Genomic DNA, 21,480 nt, shown 5'->3' on the forward strand with positions numbered 1-21,480 from the left:
ATTAGTGGTTACACTAACAGGCAGAGATGACGCCTGCCCCTCAAATTACCCACAGCAGCATGTTTAAAGACAGCAAGGGAGGTATTGCTAGCACACCGTGGGCTGATACCCAGGAGTCAGGCAGCTCTGGCTTAATTAAAGGGTGATATCGCATTTGTTTCTGCTGGTTGTGTTTGAGACATTTATTTCAAATGGAAATGCCACCCAGTATTGTGACCTCAGTGTGCTCAGGTAGGATGGTGGGTAGGCATTGAAGTACTGCAGAGCTCCAGAAAGGCTTTTGTGGCACAGCTTTGTAAAAGACTGTTCTGTTTTGAGTTTAGCAATGTGTATAGCAGTATGCTGTGTGTATATATATATATATGCAATTATAGTTCTAAGACTTGGAGATACTTCTAGAGAATGAATATACTCAAAATCAGTGTGTAGCCAGATTTCCATTGTTTATTCTTTAACATTTCTTATTACATAAATTGGAAAATTATGGTTGGTATAATGTTGAACTCAGTTTTTTTTATTTTATCACACTTTAATTTTTCAGTGTTTTACAAAATCCACAGTAGCACTACTAAACTCCTTGGCATGTCTGCCTCCCTCTAGTGAATAAGAATGTAACTCTCAATGGTTCCACCCACAGGTGAACACAAATTGCCAAAGGTTGTACTGTGTAGGAATACTGTGGCTGACAAGCTAGTTTTCTCTTGGCAGAGACGAAACCAGCATGTTCTAAAAAGTGTACACTTAAGCAAATGAACCAGTGAAGAATATTTTTCTCCTGGTCCATGGACAGCAGAATATAGAATGTCATAACAGAAAGCTAAACCTTTGCTATAGGAAAAGGAAACAGGAAAAGTGTGATGAATCCATTAAAAGCATCACACTTAACAGTACAGGCATAACTGCCCGAACAAGTTTTATTGCACACACAATCGTTATATTGTAAATAATTAAATGTAGTAATGCACTGTTTACACGGGATGGAGATACATCACAGAAGTGTACATGGGATAAAGACACCCCAGAGCAAGTCACTCAATCCCAGGTTGCACCAGGTGGATTGTCCCTGTAGTCAATTCAATGTATTCATTGTAATTTGGATATACAGTTGAAGACAAAATTATTAGCCTCCATTGAAATTTAAATAATTTTTCAAATATTTCCCAAGTGATGTTTAACAGAGCAAGGGGATTTTAACACAGTATTTCTTATTATATTTTTCCTCTGGAGAAAGCCTTATTTAATTCAATTTACCTGGAATAAAAAACGTATTTAAAAAAAAGAAAAAAAAACTGCTAAGCTCAATATTATTAGCCCCCTTACGCAATTATCGGTTTGATTGGCTACGAAACCAACAACTGTTATATAATGACTTGCCTAATTAACCTAATTAATCCCCCAAGCCTTTAAGTTGCACTTCAAACTGAGGATTAGTATCTTGCAAAACAACTAGTGAAGTAATATAAAACTGTCATCATGGCAAAGACAAAATAAATTTGTTTAGACTTGAGAAAAATAATCGTTAATGCTCACAAAGCAGGAGAAGGATATACACGTTTATCAAAGCGTTTTCGGGTGTCATGAACTGTCATGAGAATTATTATCAAGAAGTTTGAAGAGACCCACATAGTGGAGAACAAGACTGGCAGATGCAGGAAGTGAAATAATTCAAAAACCTTGGAAAGAAAACTGGTGAGAGAGGTTTCTAAAGACCCAAGAACAACTGCCAAGACACTAGTGAATGATTTCGCCAAGTCTGGTATTGATGTCTTAACGAAGACAGTCACTAGAGCCCTGCACAGGTATGGACTGCAAGGATGCAGACCAAGAAAAACTCCACTTCTGAAGAAGAGGCACCTCCAAGCTAGACTGAATTTTGCCAAGGACAACCTAGAGAAAAATTATGCATACTGGAAACCTGTCCTTTGGTCAGGTGAGACAAAACTAGAGCTCTTTGGCCATATAGATGTTGCCTATGTTTGGAGAAAGAAGGGAGAGGCGCTCAACCCAAAGAACACTGTTCCCACAGTGAAACATGGCGGTGGGAGTATAATGCTGTGATGATGATTCAGTGCATCTGGCAACTGGGAATCTCATCAGGGTTGAAAGAATCATCAAAAAGTTAGACTATGAGAAGATTTTGAAAGACAACCTCAGGCAATCTGCAACAAAACTTGGTTTGGGTCGACATTTCGTCTTCCAGCATGATAACGACCCAAAGCATACCTCACTTCTGGTGAAGAACTACCTCCAAATGAGCAAAGTGAACGTCCTTGACTGGCCTGCACAAAGCCCAGACTTGAATCCCATAGAATAACTTTGGGCCACACTGAGGACTAGAGTCCATGCCAGGAGACCAACAAATCAGGAGGAGTTTGAGAGTTTTGCTAAGGAGGAATGGGCTGCAACTCCTCAGGAGAAATCTTTTTGAGAACTACAACAAACGACTAAAGGCTGTTATCAAGCAAAAGAGATACACTATTGACAATTAACATCAGATGGCTAATCATTTTGACCTGTAGATTTTTTCGATTTATATTATAAACACTCTAAGTTGCCTAAATAAACTATTATGTTTAGAAATGCTATGTTGAAAAAAATCTTTGCTCCATTAAAATTATTTGAAAAATAACTAAATATTTCATAGAGGGCTAATCATTTTGTCTTCAACTGTATCCTAATGAAGGACTTATTAATTTATTAAACTGTATGAATCTCTCTGAAGCAAATAAGGTTTTAGAACTTTCAAGAATTTTCAATAAGTGCATCCGATTCAAATGGTACCTTGAGGTGATTAGGGTTTTATTATTTATTTTTTAATGTGCAGAGACTACTATAAATCACCAATTCAAAGGTTGATTGCATGGAAGAGTCTAAACACTGGCTCTCTTGCACTATTAAAAAAAATTGCTTAACTTTGTTTAATCAGCCTGGCATAGTAACATTGGCTCAACCAATGGCTTGTGTATTTTGCAAGTGTTGGGTGAAACTAGTGGAGCAGAAATCTGTTTAAAATTCAGCTTTAAATTTTGTAAAGTTTTCCTACAAAATGAATGTGTTTTCAATCTCCAGTGGAATCTTTAGAAATATTTCAGAATATTTTAACAGCAGAATTCACTACCTCATTTAATGTCTCTTGTAAGTGTCATATAATTGTTGCCTTGTTTGAGCAGTCGCACCATGTGATAGACCTGAGCTGAAATATAAAAGACAATACACAGAGACTCTCTTGAGAATGAAAGAACAATGCAAAAAATTCCATATCCAAAGTGCTGAGACGGGCACTCGTGACCACAGCACATTTTATCATCTTCCTTATTCCTGGTAAGTTACAAATAGGGAACACATTGTTCTCTATGCAGCACATCATGATCTGCCACTGAGTGTTGAGTGTTTTCAAGTGCAAGTTTTCATTGCTGAGTCCATAAGTTAAGTCTTCCATTGACCCTACAGCTGTTTGTTTCATCGTCTTGTGTACCCATCAGGCCTGTGGTGACAGCCAGACCTGAGGAGGAAAAAAAATATATTTAATTGAGAAGCAGCAAAATGATTTTTTCTGCTTGCGCACAGCTTTAGCTGTGAACACAAAATACTGTGGAATGAGGATCCCACACAAAGGGGATAATATGAATAAACATATGAGCAGATGAAAATCTTAAATGAAAGCATTTATTAAGCAGTGCTGCATCATGCTAATTCCAATACAGTGATTTTTTTGGACTTAGCAATACCTTAGTTTTACCATGGTGTTCTTTGAATACCTTGGTCCATTTGGAAAATGCCATGGTATATGAAGATGGGGGAAGATACACCCCAGGATAAATGACCACCCACCTTAACTTATTCTCTTGACCATAAATGGCACTAAATCTCATCTCAACACCTTTATTGAATGTCTGCTCTTCTCAATCTTGATATTTCATCTGAATATCAACATTTGTGAGATTTATTCCATCAAAATAGTTTTGAGGTTAAATGATTAGTACATTCTATAATGTTGATATTAAAAGTGTTTATGTCTATTTGTAAATGGGGGATCTGTGAACACAGTAAAGTATTTCGATTTTTGAAATAAAAATAGTTTTTATATAAACAATTACAAAAAATATTTGATTTAATATTTTTACTTTAAATTTAAAAAAACATATTACAAAGAATTATATCATACACTTTAAAAAGATTCTTAATTTTAATGGTAAAAGACTGTAAAAATTCTACAGAAATAGAAACGAATATTAACTGTAAAATTTACAGTAAATATTTTATATATGTTAAAAGACAATACAGTTTTAATGTTGTAAAAAAATTGTAATTTGATTTTCCTGTATAAATAACGGTAAAAATTTACATTATGTTTAACAAGAGAATACAAGAGAGAATCATTGTTAAAATTACAGTAAACTACAATAAAATCGGGTGTTCCCACAATTCCTTGCATGACCCATCATATTTAATTATATTTTATGGGAATAGTTGTATTTCTTCTTATTTTTAATATCAGTTATGTACATTGGGGTGTTCTGTTTTATAATTGATGTAGTTTAGTTAATGTTTACTGCATTATTTAAATCTCACATGGGTTACCCTGATGGTGTTTAGTGTTTGTGTGTGTGACACAGAGCGATGTCTCTACATGTTTATTGGTCATTGCTCCTGAAAGAGCCACTATTGATGGACTTCATGTCATCATGTGCTCTTCTGTATTTTTGTTACAGTGATTAACAATATCTTATAAAGTAAAAAGCAGCTTTTACAGTTTCAGAAGGTTAATATCAAGTTTATGAAGTTTTTTTTTTTTTTACACTGCCATTGTGGTCATGTAAATTGCAACAGTTTTAACCTGTTAAAATGTTGACTGTAAATGTACAGGTTGTTCTGTAAAGTTGTTTAAATTTGTTGCTGTTTTACTGTATTGTTTACATAATTATTCTTGCAACCACAAACATTATTTTTTTTGTATAAACAGGATTCTTTTTACATTGTATTGTACACATTTTGTAAAAACCGGATAGTACCTAGGACAAGTTTACCCTGGTGGGGCAATAATTTTTTATTTTGTGCAATGATTTTGTAATAAAATTAGCAAATGTTTTTATTTATTCCCCTTGATATTATGTTGGATGATGCATCATCTTGTACATGCTAAAAGTGTATCTATATACATGTATGTTACAATTACCCCATCTTACCCTATATAGGAAAGTACCATTGTATTACCATCTAAAACCATCACTGTACCATGTTACTGCCACAGTATCTTTAAGGAGGTGAACCAAAACACCTGCCAACAGAAAAAAAACCACTCCCCCTTTTAACCTAACCAGAATCTGTTAGAAAGTTATGCAGTGTTCACCATTCAGGCTGGGGCAGATTTTAGAGGTTAAACAAGAAATTGGTGTATAGCTCATGATTCAAAGAAGGTTTAAGAAATTCTAAGACTCACGTTGGCGAATTGTGATTGGCCAAATGAGAATGGTACATAGACAGATGGCTGCAACAGCAGCTACGCCCCCGGTAACAATCACCATGACATTGTGGTAGAACCATATGCAATCGGATTCCTGTGTACTGTGCAAAATATAGAGCAAAATAATGATGTCTGTGAGAGGCAGTTCAAGAATATGAAGAATTCAAACAAGACTCACGCTTTCATTCTTTAGGACTTGGAATGTGTAATACTGCAACATTCACATTATTAAAATCAGTCAATTATAGCACAATAACGTCACAATGCACATTGGAGAAGCACAAATTTGGAAACAAGGAAGTCTTTTAAAGGTTCTACATTCCCAATCACTATGGTCAGGAGATGTCTCACTGATTGTAAAAGTGCTGGATTCAACTCACTGACAGGGATAGAAGGACTGTATCATCATCACTCCAAGTCCATTAGCCACCTTATCCGTGAAGCTCATTGCACCGTAAACAAAGGCACCACTTTGCTGTTTAAAGAAAGATTTAACATTTTCCCATTAGCCATCAGTGCTACTGACAATTAGAGCCATTGTCATATTGTTGATGCTATATGGTAATTATTTATGGATTTACAACATATTATACACAACAGTTTTAAATCCAACTCCAGAGGCCTCCTTCATGAAAAAACACTATTATTTTGATTACTTTAATACTATTAATTGTATAAATTACATCAGGTATCGTAGTAATAACTATAATGTATAGTAAAGATCTAAACACATTTTGTGTGGGAGTCCACTAAAAACAGATTTATTGGCCATTTTTCTAAAATGTATAAAAAATTTGTCATACAAAAGATGTCAAGTCGTACTGTTTGATCTCCGATGAGATTGGCGGTCATGGACAGTGACATGACCAGAATGACAGCAGATCCAGCTCCCAGCAGCACAGCAGCTCCGTAAACCTGTGTGCCCATGTTCACTTCCAGCAACACCCAATAGGAAAACGCCATAATCGGCAAAAGGCCAACGAAATAGGTCATCTACAAAGGCAGAAATTACAAACAATACACTTTGATCCATTTCGAACCGTAGTGTATTGAACTGGCAAGAGAAATAATGAAAAACTCACAGAGGTGCCGATCTGTTTACTGACAGGCTTCATAACCAGAGAAGACACAAACCCACAGACATACATGACCAGGGGAATAGTTGCAATGTAGTTCTGAAAATAAACATTTTATTATTTAAAACATTTTATTCAGCATATTTTTAAACTGCATGTATAAATGTGTAGTTACTAATGTGTTGGCAATGTAAAGCTTCTGTTTTATACTATGCCACTAAAGCTACTTGAATCAGCAAATTTTTTACTTGCGTAATGTTAGATTAAAAGGATAGTTCACCCAAAAATGAAACTTCTGACATAATTTATTCATGTTACTAATGTATCCTCATGTTGTTCGAAACATATATGGCATTCTTTTTTCTCTGTAACACCAAAAGAGGAATTCAGCAGAATGTCTGAGCTGCTACATTTCTTACAATGAAAGTAAATGGGGACAAGGGGGTGTCAAGCTCCATAAAGAACAAAAATAAAGCATCATAAAAGTAGTGCATATGACTTATGCGTCATATTCCAGGCCTTCTGATGTTATAAAATTAAGTCCTTACTCAGAAAATGTTTTGCCTTGACTTACCAGAAGAAAGTCATACAAGTTTTGAAAGACATGAGGGTAAGTAAATGATTAATTTTTATGTTTACGTGAACTATCCCTTGAAATCCCTAGTGTAGTCTAAACAACATGAAATGCTGCCTTTAGAAGGACACTGATTTAACCCAAACATGGTTATGGTTTTTGGGTCCATCTAGCAACCTTTCTCCCTTCTAAGCATACAGTTTTTCAAAATGAAGAATGATTAAAATTACAAGAATTATAATAGGTGTGTTGGGAAGTGCAATCTTCCTTACCTTTGGCAGTGATAAGGTGCTTGTCAAATACATAGGGATGTAAGCTTGGGATAAATTTACAATCAGTCTAGTGCACATATATAGTACGGCAACCTGAGGGGAAAGAAAAAAATATCTCTACACTTATACTACAAGTTATATAGCACTTGTTTACTAATTTTATGAATAATGAGCAATTAAATAGCACATTGTATATTACATTATATAGTACATTGCATTTACATAATTATACTCAATAGTATAAAAGGGTTGTAATGTTGTCAGTTTTCATTGTGCAATTCCCAAAACATGAGACATCATCATCAGATCACCTGATAGAAGGCAGGCTCCTTAAGCCAGTGTTTCCACTGCAGCACAAGTCCAGAGTTCCGGGAAGAGCGAGAAATTAGAGGCTGATACTCCCCTGCTTCACTCTCCTGAGGTTGGACACTCTCTTTTGTTCCCAGGTGAAAAATTATGGAGAAAACCATACCGATGCCCAACACAATCAGGGCCAGATACTATGATATTTTGCAACAGAGCAGACAAAGAGATACTGAGAATTTTTAATATACAGTATATAGGCTACTAACTTTCACTCCTTATCTTGTACGCAGTACTCAATGCTTCTTTTTTTAGCTTTATGGCCTATTATAAAATCATAACTGCCAGTAGCCATATTGCTGTGGATTCAAAATATTTGCAATTACTTACTCTGAATGTGGGAACATCAGCCCAGCCCAGATTCTGAGAGATAGATGGATCATCCATCTTTTGTGACTGAAAGTGAAACAAGAGCCATGCCACAGCATATACAGTGATATTAGCCACCACTGTAAAGGCATACCTTTATAGAAAAGAGGAAAGCATCTCTTAAAAATAATCAATAACAATATAACTAAGCTTAAGGTACACCAGAGACGGGCCACCTCCATTAAAATGAATGGGAGAAATTGGAATGTCCAACCAAGGAGCTCGTGCCCAATGGTCAACGGGTGTAGAAAGGAAGTCCCGCCTTACAGGTAAAAGAGCCAATCACCTTTAATATAGAGACATCGCCTGTCAATCAACTCGAGAATGTGCATGCGCATTAGCAAAACAAGCTGGTAAAAGTTTTTCAGTGTAATCTGAGGTAAATAAGCACATTTTATGAAACCAGCGTTGTTTGATTTTACTGCTTATTTGAAATATGTCATTTTAAAGTAAGCTTGGCAAACAGTTTTTGAGATTTCGGTGCTCCCCCATTCAAGAATATAGGAGCTGCACTGTCATGACTAAAAATAGCCTCCCTGGAGTGATCAAAATATGGCTGCCAGCGGATTGACTTGCTAGAAAGACTTTGGGTACACATACACACACACACACACACACACACACACACACACACACACACACACACACACACACACACACACACACACAGAGAGAGAGAGAGGTGCCAACTGTATATTTAGCACCATGTCTTTGGTCTACATTGATTATTTCTTTTGCAGGAGGTTGTGATACCTGTATGATGTGAGCTCAACTTTGGCATGCTCACATGTGACCAGCTCTGGAATGAGTGACAGATGGGATATCTGCGTAGCAGCCCAGCCAAACTGGAAAATGACGATAAATGGGATGGCATAAATGAGTCCTGCCATCTGTGGGGTGCCCTCATCACATCCGATACAAGGGTTAAATATGAAGGGGAAGGAGGCGAACACACTCAATGTTCCTGCAAGAAAATGGGCAATAAACTGAGCTGTGAAATCATATATCAATATTTTTTGGCTCTTGCTGCCTTGCTTCCTCAATTTCTTTATAAACCTAACAGTTCCACCTAAATTATTATTTGATGAGTCACATTTGAAGCTGTTGTTAAACACCTGCACCCAGTTGCAACAAACCCCTTACAGGGATAGTTCACCCAAAAATGAAAATTCTCTCATCATTTACTCACCCTCATGCCATCCCAGATGTGTGACTTTCATTCTTCTGCAGAACACAAATGAAGATTTTTAGAAGAATATCTCAGCTCTATAGGAAAAAAGCATATAAAGGCAGCATAAAAGTATTCCATACAACTCTGGTGGTTAAATCCATGTCTTCAGAAGTGATAAACAGATCAATATTTAAGTTCTTTTTACTATAAATCGTCACCTTTGACCAGCCCCAACCAGTAGGTGGCAGTATGCATGAAGAATGTGAATCACCAAAAAACAAACAAATGTGAAAGTGAAAGTGGAGATTTACATAAAATAAATACTTAAATATTGATCTGTTTCTCACCACTCCTATCATATCCATTCAGCAGGCATGGATTTAAACATTGGAGTCTTATGGATTACTTTTATGCTGCCTTTATCTACTTTTTGAAGCTCTACATATCTGGTCACCATTCACTTGCATTGTATGGACCTACAGAGCTGAGATATTCTTCTTGTGTTCTGCAAAATAAGAGACAATTGAGATGGCATGACGGAGAGTAAATTATAAGATTATTAAAATTTTTGGACGAACTATCCCTTTAAATTTAGAAAAACCTCTGTTAGGGTTATGTCACTAAAGGGGTTTCCTAACTTACGCCCGTTTCACGCATACTCCGTGTGCAGTGCGTATGCGGTGCGTAGCTATACGGTACAGGAGCAGCACGCGCTATAGCGCTTTCACATATGCTGCGTTTGCAGTGCGCTACTGATCCGCAGTTTCTGTGTGCCACAAAATCAAAAATGTGTAAGTAATTTTGATTTTAAATCCAAACGTTAACTTTGACATTGTTTAAGACATTGAAACAGTATGAAAATGTATTTCAATCATTGTGATTCTTTGTTTTACATGTAGTTCCAGTTGTTGACAGAAGAAAAGCTATCGCGCTATATCTGTTGCTGAGGAGGAGAAGAATGGGACGCATTTGGGTTCACTCTGTCTTTTTTTAGGGTAAAAAAAAATCACATATGATGGCATTTTGCAACTTTTGGGACTATAATCATACTTTTTTGTTTTTCTTGACCCTGTAATTTAGTAAGAATAGGCCTACATTAACTGAAATTATGCGTAGGCCTATATGATGAAATTATTACAGTTTCTTGTCAATCTATGTCTATTTTAATGTGAACAATGCGCTGCCACTTTAATTCAGTGCGGTGCAGCACAGCAAAAATAGACTCGGTGCGGAAACCATCGCTGCACTGCTGTATATACGCACCGCAACTGGAACGGAGCGACGGACTGCATCCGCGTGCAGTGTAAAAGCTCTAACCTGTTAACATGGGTACGGAAAAAAATACACACCGCAAACGGAGTATGTGTGAAACGGGCGTTAAGGTGCTTTTTGCAAATAGCTACTGCTAATATGGTTAGTTGACATCGACAAGGGTGTGACTTGTCATACTCCATCTAAAACTATTTTTAAAAGCATTTAGCTAATTCCTATAATTATTAAATGTGCAATTTATGAGCCTATTTGTTCTTTAAAAAAAAAAAAAAAAAAAACATTATAAGACCAAAGGACCATTTAAAAAAAACTTAAAAACGGTGAACACCTAAAAAAAAAAAAAAAAAAGGTGACCAGTTACAGCAGCTAAAATAGACATCGTTTCCTTATAGAATCATATAATGTCTAATCAAAATCTTGAGCTTGTTTAAAAAAATAGGTCCATGGATATGTTACGTCAACTACTCATTTACAGGCACGTGTGCGCACATAAGTTGAATTTGCTACGTTGTTTCGCAACTGTTGTTTTTTTTATATATATATATAGGTATTTTATTTCGTTGTGTTGTCTCATGTGGTCCTGTGTTGGTCCTTTGTTGTTTTTATGTAGCACCATGGTCCTGGAGGAACGTTGTCTCGTTTTGCTGTGTACTGTACTAACTGTATATGGTTGAAACGACAATAAAAACCACTTGACTTGAACTATAAACTTGGCCTAATGATAAAATAACTGTAAATCAATGTATCATGTTAGCATATTGCTTTATGTAGCCTACTTGAAGCAGGTGCGGCCCTTGATTCATATTTAAATCAAACAGAAAAACGGGCAAGAGTTACCTCGTCAGCTGTAGTCAGGAAACTGTCACAGTTCATTGATGCAATAAACTCATTTCTCGCGGTGTTACTAACCACCAACCGCCACCTTTCATAGATTTATGCAGGGAGTACTTCACCAATACAAGTTAATTGACAACTTATTACATACATGACAGAAAAAAATGATCAGTAATTTTTATCAATGTCCTTGCGCTTTCACCTTCTTGATGTATACCGATAAGGCGTTATTCTGATAAAATAATAATAATTTAAAAATAAAAAACGCTAGACAGAACGGAGTTGTCACGAGACGCGTATTTTCTTTGTCAGGGTATCTAGAAAAAGCGGCGCAAAGGTAAAAGGCGCACGTCTAGCGCATGTTTAGATAATGTGTCACACTATCTCTTACCCACTAAATGCCAGGTTTTCCTTTTCCCATAAGTCCCACATCCCGAAGTCCGGTCGGATTCATAGCCGATGAGAGGTGTGCAGATTCCATCCGCGATCTGCCCCACCAGCAGCAGCGCGCCTGCGTTAGTGTCCTGGAAACCGAGAACCGAGTGGTAGTACACCAGTAAATAGGTAAACCACATGGACGCGCAGAGATCATTGAAGAAGTGTCCCACGGCGTACGTGAGTCGCTTACAGACGGGTAAAGTTACTGGCTGATCCGACATTTTGACTGACGGAAACAATAAGCGGCTCGTTGTTCAGGGTGATGGAGAGGTTCTTTGGTAATAACCATTACGCGCGGTTAGTGACGAGACAACTAGTATCGCAATCGTAACGGTCTATGGACTGATACCAGTAAGATTCGCCATTATATGTTTTTTGCAAATTATGCCAAATATTTTAGCTTTACCGACAAGCAAATCCAAGCCTTCCTGGACGAAAGGTAAAAGTAAAATCGTTTGTCAGTGATTGTTTGCATCCAGCAGCCTCTGTTTCAGTTTAATTCTACAGATCACACCCACATCATTCCGGGGAAGGGGAAGTTACTACATGCTGATTTTCATACAGGAAATTCACTCTTTTAAAAAGTGGTAAAAATAACAGACAAGGGTACATTCCTTTTTTGTCGTTGTTTTAAAGAATACGGTACGCTACCCTTTCGTTTATACTTCCTTACCTTCAGACAAAATTGTTTATGCTCCAGACCTTACAAACATGGTAACATAGTTATTATTAAAATAAATAGTTACCAAAAAAAATGCCACCGAAATCCAAAATGTGAGAGCAAAAATAAAAAAATCATAATGCCCTCTGAAATAGTTAATATTACATTATGTTGATTTAATTATTAGGGTAAGATGTAATCACTCAATGTTAATTATATTAATTAATCGATTAAATTTGTATTTGACAAACTGTTGAGACAGCTTGTTTTGAACTGTTTGGGGGACATAAAGACATAATAAAAGGTAAATCTAGGGGTCAAATATTGCCAATTAATGAAAAAGTTATTTTCTGACACTGATTAACACAGTTAGCTTCATTACAAGAAAACTTTCAAAGGATTTTTTTTTTTTTTTTTAATACAAAATGACAAAGATTCTTACACTGTTTGAAGAATGTTAGACATTGAAAATATGTTTGAGTAAAAGATTCCCTGCATAGTTTTCTTTCCAACTCTTCCGAATCATCACGGGACATATTTAAAGTGACAAAAAAAAAAAAAGAAAAAGAAAAGAAAAAAGCCACAAAACAAACAAACAAATTATAAGGCACTTAGAATAGAAGTGAAAGCAGCCAGTCCAAACAAATTAATAAACAGTTACCAAAGTATAGCTATAAAGATATGAACATCATACATGTTATCATGATTTTAGTGTGCTTAAATTGCTTATTAACCTTATCTGTGAAGTAATTTCCAATATTACAACTTTATTGCTATGACAACAAAACCCTGTAAGCCCCAGTATTGAATTTTTTTTTGTTATCAACATTATCCCACAAACGTTGCCGATTGAGCTTCACTTGTATTGAGCCCGGAACATTCCTTTAAGCTGACAAAGGGAAAATCGTGTACACCTAGAAGTATTATGATCATTATTATGCTTATAGACATTCTTTAACAATGTTTAACAAAGGGTAGATGGCATTGCAGCAATAATATAATTATAATAATTACTATAGATTAAAAGCCTTAACATTTTCAAAATCCAAATTTAGAATCTATTAACTTTAATGTCATAATCAGTAAGTAAACCAGTCACTTTACAACTATAACTATATTTTTTTTAACCCTCACAAGCTCCAATGTACACAATTGGGTCTGAACTTGATCTAGCAGTGATATGACAGGTGGCAATAATCACATGGCAATAAGACACGCATCAAAGTAGGTATGAGACGTCGTATTTGGCGATTAAAAGTGTAAGCTACTAATTAAACCTAGTAAGCAGGATTTGGGTCACTATTGGGAGCTGATGGGACTTTGATGTTGAAGACAAAGTAAATCTGTAAATCAATGACTCAGGACTTCATGGCTAGCAAGCACAGGCCTGCAGGTATGTACTTCTAAAGCAGGACTGATGTTTTGCCCTTCATGGGGGATTTACTGCCCACACGCTTAACCAGTTTCAAATATCATGCTGGGCAGATTTTGATACTCAATACTAAAGGTTGAACACATTTTAGATCATGGAAGAATGTTTGCATCAGTGTAGTTTAACAACCATGTATAGTTGAACTATAATGTGCACCAATGATCTGATCTGCAGATCCCATTGAGATAATTCCTAAAAACTTCTGTTTAGCGTATACTGAAGTATTTAAATTTATAGAACAAGAATGTAACTAAAAACTACTAATTTATAAGCCAGAACTCGCCAGTAAAGAGCTGATTTTTGTTCAACAAAAACCAGCCAAGGAAAGAGGTCATTTGTTGGAGCTGTAAGTACACCCACCTGCAATACCATTCACTTCCATAATGTGTGATTCACAACATGCACACTTAAGACCACAACCAAAATCAATCACTCAAGAGTCAAGACAAAATCTCATTGCAGGACACATACTTACATTTTAAACATTTTACTTGGAAAGGCACAAACTATGATTTCCTGGTAAATAAATTTGATGTGAGAAATAAAACTTAAGTAAATTCTTTCTTATTTTCCTTAAACAGTCCTTGAACATGTAAGAGCCCTGTGAGGGCATGTTCCCACATCAGTTTTATATAGTTTGTAGTTTTTCACGTCGGTTAATGTCAAGCCCACTGTGTTGTCTTCTTTTTTCCAAAAGTCCAATAACAACAATGACAAGAGAATAATATCCATTTGTCTCTCCGTCCCCCCACAGTACCTGAGGCCAGTAACTGTGCTACAGAGTCCATGTTGACAGAAAATAAAGAGATGGAATACATACATATATATGTATATATATATATATATATATATATATATATATATATATATATATATATATATATATGACAGAAAGCATATACAGAACACTACAACTGCTTTACAACCCAGGGAATCCGCTGAAAACAATCCAAAAAATGTAATTACAGAAAAACAAAAGACTCCAGAGTCTGATTGAGATGAAATGTGTCCTGTTACTTTTGTCAATTTGTGGGTGTCATTCCCAGTGCAGAGTTGAATCCTGCCCCCGTTTGCCACAAATAAGAACTATTTCTAAGAAAAACGTATATCATTCAGCCCATTGATGTTTCATTCCCTGATCAATGGACAATGAACAATAAACATTCTGCATGGAATCTAGAATACACCAATAACTTTTATTTTTTGTATCATCATTACTGGATTACACATCATTCTCGTTCATTTAATCTTTTTAAGAGTATTTGTGTGATATTCTTTACACATCTTCTTCTGTATCTTCATTTATTCTCTTCTATTTTGAAGGAACTAGAGTTTATTGGAGTCAACAACATTCTTTGCACTCCATTAAGTGGTGAAGAAGCATTTCTAAAAGAAAGTGTGATGAGGACAGAAAGAGAGAGAAAGAGACCGAGAGAGAGATTGTGTATTTGCTTGCATTTCAAACTTAACAGTGACCAGAATGTTTCAAGTTCTTTTCAAAGAACGCTCTTCACTTGTGCCTCTGGAGGGCTTTCCTCTTTCTCCGCTTAAAGAAACAACAGCACCTGCACGAAAATCAGCAAAATAATTACATTTATTAAAGACTACTTTTAAATGCAGAGGTCATGATTAGTGTAATTAGGTTGTAAATTGGAGAACACTGATGTGTAATGAGGTCAGTTGTGGACACCAACAACTTCACTATTAAATAAGTTATGGGGTGGTTCTTTTTCCTCCTCCAGAATATTACATTTTAGCAGCATGAAAACAAAATTTTACTGGAATGCATGTCATTTGTGTTTCAATTTTAAAAAGCTGTGCATCCAACCAATAACATTAGCTAGTAGGAATATTATAGAGCAGTAGAAATACCTACTTCAACCAAAAATAGGAACATATACTATTACCAAAAATGTGAATTACAGTGACAAAATGGCTATCAAATTGAACAGTGCTTGAGAAGGTGATTTTATACTCACTTTGTGTCATCTGCCACCTCTACCTCAGTGGGTGCAGTGATAGGAGCATTGGAGTGTCCTGCAGTTGGGTCATCCGTGTTCAGCTCGCCATTTGTGGAGCTCATGACCTGCACAGGATCACACAGACAGAAGCATAAAGATTTCATACACTCACCAGAATTGAAGCATATACTCCAGTGTGTGATATTAGAATGTCATAACTCACACACAAGTCTTATCAGGTGTGAAAATGGAAATGTTTAATAATGTTGAATTGCAAATATCCCAAAACATGATATTTAAACGGTTGCTATTCCATCAAATGAATATTTGTTACAGGAGAATGAATCTTGGACAATGTTGTCAGCTGCTGTATTTAAGAAATGTATTTATTTTTCAGCTTTTTCGTTCTCTTTCTTGAAAATGGCTCTCTCATATTTGATATACAAAATATTGCATACATGCAGGGTTGAAAATTTACTTTCTGCCCCACCTACAAATTACAGGTGAATTGAGAAAATGTATTGGCTATTCTTTAGCAGCCATTAACCCATTATTTCAAAAACACACATTTTGTCTTTACGACAATGGGAATTTTTTCAAATGCTCATTTTGAGAAGCATAATGCGCAGGTCATGGTGACACTAGTAGCATCATAAACGAGACGAGCAAGTGAACAATAAAATTGAACCTGTCACATAAATTTAAAGGAACACTGTGAAGTTGTTCCTCATTCCCATTTTAGTGTCTTAATGTGAAGAATATCCACATCTATGGGACACCAAACATCAGATGGTACATTTTCCACAGAGGAAAACAATTCTTAGAAGACAAACATGTTAATTTAATAGACTGTTTGTATTTAAGTCTCCTACATCAGGGAGGGTTTTAAGAATGAGAATTGGAAACCATGTAATGTTTAAATAAAAAAATTTTACTCGCCAAAGATCATTTCTACTCTCATTTGGCTTTTCCAATTGTTAATGTACAATCTTGTTTACATGTCATAATACCATACATTCTAGACACCTTCCCTCTTTAGGCTATAAGAAAAATCACCTTCATATGGAAAAAGGAGGAAGCACAACATCCTGCTTCCTGCACAGATGTAGACAAGCCTATAGCTATGAACAATGAATATGCGATAATTCACAGTCATTAACACCCGACACAAAGCACGTTTTGTAAGGTTTTAAGGCAGAACACCCATGCCTATACTGTATGATTCCTGTTTTTAAAGGTCACAATTTTTAAGCTTTGAACTAAATGCCTGTTTGATTGCATACATTTCTTATAAAAGGAAAAAACTGGAAGTATTTATCTGAAAAATATACGCAACTGCCAACATAGTGCTAAAAAAAAGAATATACTGTATCAGAAAAAATAGATATAGGCTGGAAAACTCCATCCCATGTGTTTAAGGACCATGGGACAACATTTCAAAAACCAACACTAGGTGGCACATGTGTATCATCAATTGCCTTAAAAATACAACATGTAACCAAAAGTTTGTACTGGAGAGAACTAATGAATGGCAAGTCCCAAATTTATATCTTCAGTTTATCAGCATCCATTAGATCCTATCACAATGTGAGCTGCTATCCAACTTGCTTGATGGCTTCTATTTTAAACGCACACTATCTCCAAGAAATGGCACTTCAGTCATCTGTAGTGCGCTCTGGGCCTTAAGGAGGCGAGCTGAGTGTCACAGATGAATGAGTGTGTGGATGACAGTTTGAGCAGCAGCCAGAAAGGACAGACACATTCACACGCAAACACTCAAAAAGCAACATCATGCGCAAGCAGTACCTGCACTGAGCCCCCCAGCATCTCGTCTGTGAGATGCGACCCCAGCGTCTCCTTAAGGGTCACTGGAGTGGGCTGGGACTCACTTCCTTTGGGCTCGGGCGACTGACCAACAGTGGAAGAGCATTAAGAGTCGGGAAAGCGTGGAGAGAGGAGGGGGTGGGTGGAGATTTTATGGTGCGATGGGAAGGGGTTGGGTGGGTGAGTAAACATACAAACGAAAAATAAAAAGTTAAAAATGAGACATCTCACATGCAGAAGTTTGCTCATAACTAAGATTTATGTTAATAGCGAATGACACAAACTAATGGAAATAACAAAAAATCTAAGTGGAGAAAATAATCTAAATGTACGACCCAGCAAGCATGCAGAATTCAGAAAGGTTGCAATTAGAAATCGACTTGATATGTTACAGATAAAGACTAATAAAGTGCACTAATGCCATTGAACATCTCTTCACAGACGACATGTGAGCACAAGCAGAGGGGTATAAGAGGTGCAACAACCTTCCACCAGATGACGTTAAATCCATTTTATGCCAAATAGCATGAAATTTATGCAAAGATACAAATCAACAAAACAAATTAAAGGCAACTTCAAAAGATTTTAATGTGGAAAACAACACATTTTCAAAGTCGATTAGTCAGTCTTAAGAAACCCTGTAAAATTAGGCTGGTTTAGGTTTATGTCCACTGGACACCCATCAGAGATGTTTCTTTTCAATATTTAGACACCAAGCATAGCCTTTCAAAAGGATGACTAACAGGTATTCAACAAATAAATAGTCTTAATCTGTGGTTTGCAACCTTTTTGACTCCAAGGACCCCCATTGTCAAAGTTGCTGGTTTTCAAATTTTATGAACAAAAATTAGGAATGTCAATAGATTAAAAAAAAAAAAAAAAGTTTCAATAATTGTATGTTCCTCAAAAAAACAGTTGTTGTAGGGAGTTATTGAATACAAATAAGAAACATGATGTCAGTTTACATGTTGTACATCTTTAGTTGTTTTAAGCATTTTTAGATTATAGCAAATTTGATCGTTATATTATAGATTATTAACATATTTCAAATAATTGTAGGTCATCTTGTCACCCCCCTTTGGAAGTTTGCTGATGGCCATGGTTGAGAACCACTGGTCTGAATAACTATAACCATTTATTGCACAAATTCATCATAATCCTTGCAAAAAAACAAACAAAACAAAAACAAAAATAGAGACTTTTGTATTATGCACAATAACAGGAATAATCCTTGCAGTAGACAATTTGATGTCTGACTTCAAATGTATTATTGAGAGGAGAGAACATGTTAGAAATCTGTATTTTGATGGCAGTAGCAGTGTGCTTGAAAGGGGATGAATTTAGTAGACAATTTCTCAAATAGTTAGTTACCTGTTACACTGTCAACATGCTAAAACCCTCTCAGAAGTTGCATCTCTAAATCCATCCCTCTAATAACACAAAATAAAAAACACTAAAATATTAAAGCTTAAAAAAAAAATCAAGATGAACTAGTCAGCCATCCTGACCCATCCACATTTAAAACTAAATTAGAAATCAGCCAGCAAGAACTTTTCAACCTTAAGCTGCAATTCAATTCAAGTCACAAACCTGAAGTCTTACAACCAGAAAAGTCTGTCAAAATGAAATACTTATGAAAATATAAAACAAACCAGATTTGTTTACATTGAGCAAGGCTTAACTAACCACCCTTCCGTCCCAATCATTAACCAATCATATTGCAGGGTATTCAGAGATTGTACAACCTCAATACCAAGCAAAACTTGAGCAACTCATGACAACTTTGCAGAGTGTCAATCGTCATCAATGCGTCACCAGATATCCAAAACCCTCAAATGAAACACAAATTAAGGTTTATTCTGATTGACTGCATGACCAAAGAGCACCACAGAAGGGCAACACATAGACCAGATAACTGGCACTAAGCTGGAGTAGCGATTATATGTCCTGCACTTGCCTAAGAAGTTACCTGAGGTACGTGAGGCAGACACACTCACCTGGTTTTTGGTCTGAGGTTGTGCTTTCTCCCTGCTGCTGGGCTGGGCTGTGTCTGTTGGGATGGGGCCTATAGGTGTAGGCTGTCAAAGAAAACAATGATCTCACAGTTAAGCAAGTACAGCATCTCACAGTTATGCAAACACTTTCAAAACAACCAACGCAACATGACAAAGGTTTTTGATGTTCATGAGAAGAGAATTATGTGGTTGCGACGGAAACAAACACTCACTAGTGGCTTGCCGACCCAGTCGTACTCGTAATCAAAGACGTAGCGATTCCTGTCAAAAAGGTCTGTGAAGAGCTTCCTCAAGTAATCATAATCTGGTTTCTCAAAGAAGTCCAGTCTCCTCACGTATCTCAGATATGTGGCCATCTCCTCTGCAGTAAAACAATACCAGCCAATTCATTTGTTGAGAGTTGGATGATTGGAATGCTTCACACAAACCACAGTATTTATTATAGGGGTGGATGTTATGACCAAAATCTTATATCAAAGTAACATTATAGTTTACAATATAGTCGTTTTTGCTTGAAATTGATTGGAAACAGCAATTCATGTCTTAAATTATCAAGCGGTAATGATGTATTTTGGATAATCCAGAGAATTATATGCTTTACAAATGAAAGGTGCTTAATCTCCTTTGGCTATTTTCTCTCATTATTTGGAACTTGATGGATGCAAACTAAAAGATAAGCTTATACATAACAAAAAGATTAGTCTTGAATCAGTGGGAAAAAAAAAAATTGCTTCACATTATGTAACATTTGAGCCAAAAATAAAAGATTGACAATGGTAAACATAGTATACAATGTATAGTTCTGACTCTACATTGTGCTCGGATGAGCCCCACTGAAAGTCATCGCAAAACAGATCATACAAGTCACTGTGATCACACATCAGGCAAATTGTTAATGCAGCAAGTTACGATGTTTCTCGGCAACCGTACATTTTATTTTAATTAGGGATGGGCATTTTGGTCATGTTGTCTACTCGAGAACTCAGACTAATTACTGGAGTACTTGTCGAGTACTCAAGGGGCAATTACATGTTCATAACGGCATATATAATAACATGTCTGACAAATGTCTGACAAATGTCTATGGCTGCTGCCTTGCATCTTGTTGTTCCAGTGTCTATTAGGCTGTTAAAAAATTGTATGTTACAAAATATACAAAAAATTGCACAATCAAAATATAATGCATCATATTTTATCATTATATGAAGATTCGCTGCCCAACTCTGAAAGAATGTTCACAACACGCGTGCGTCAGTCTATTCTTTCTTCAGGTTACCATAGAAATCTTAGTAAGTGCGAACCAGTTTTTTTAGTGACTGTCTGAACTGTCTAAATAATAGGAGATGCCATAACCATTGCGTTTTAATATGCGTGTTACGTTGAAGTTCAATTTTGAAGATGCTGCATTGTGTTCCATTTAATTGCGCACTGTCTAGCTGTTTGAAACACTCGCCTGCTGTACACTGCCATACGCGCCTGCTCTGTTTGTGTGTGTGTCCAAATGGTCGCTCTCGTGAGGAAAGTCACGATGCTCTGTATTGTTGCTGAGATTCATGAAGCATTCCATTAAACTCGGAATGTCTGAATTTCCACCTTTCAAATGAGGAAAGTGCAATGGAATGACACTTTATATCAGATATCTAACTTGGAAACTCGTGCGGAAATCTTCAGAGTACTCGTGCCCATCCCTAATTTTAATTGATGTCTGTGTCACATTGTGGCTAAAGGCTGGGAATACTTTGTGCGTTTGGATC

At 36.3% G+C, this 21,480-nt stretch overlaps 2 protein-coding genes across 2 annotated transcripts in view; both read right to left on the reverse strand.

The window, feature by feature from the left end:
* Positions 1-433: 433 nt before the first annotated feature.
* mfsd12b (major facilitator superfamily domain containing 12b) lies at positions 434-12,327 on the reverse strand. Its single transcript, XM_052107973.1, has 10 exons — positions 11,787-12,327; positions 8,872-9,082; positions 8,080-8,212; positions 7,698-7,886; positions 7,387-7,479; positions 6,547-6,639; positions 6,287-6,457; positions 5,845-5,939; positions 5,441-5,565; positions 434-3,502 (listed from the first exon to the last, which is right to left on the reverse strand). The coding sequence occupies exons 1-10, from the start codon at positions 12,052-12,054 to the stop codon at positions 3,408-3,410; spliced, it is 1,473 nt and encodes a 490-aa protein (XP_051963933.1). The 5' UTR covers positions 12,055-12,327; the 3' UTR covers positions 434-3,407.
* A 2,489-nt stretch (positions 12,328-14,816) lies between these two features.
* The window catches only part of LOC127631048 (casein kinase I), a 47,140-nt gene continuing 40,476 nt past the window's right edge, over positions 14,817-21,480 (reverse strand). Inside the window, exons 8-11 of the mRNA XM_052109005.1 lie at positions 19,939-20,087; positions 19,709-19,789; positions 15,906-16,012; positions 14,817-15,491 (exon numbers count right to left, since the gene is read on the reverse strand). Of these exons, the coding sequence (XP_051964965.1) occupies positions 15,437-15,491; positions 15,906-16,012; positions 19,709-19,789; positions 19,939-20,087 (392 nt within the window). The 3' untranslated portion in view covers positions 14,817-15,436. The remainder of the gene's footprint in view (positions 15,492-15,905; positions 16,013-19,708; positions 19,790-19,938; positions 20,088-21,480) is intronic.

Source organism: Xyrauchen texanus, chromosome 37 (genome assembly GCF_025860055.1).
Source record: "Xyrauchen texanus isolate HMW12.3.18 chromosome 37, RBS_HiC_50CHRs, whole genome shotgun sequence".
NCBI lineage: Eukaryota > Metazoa > Chordata > Actinopteri > Cypriniformes > Catostomidae > Xyrauchen > Xyrauchen texanus.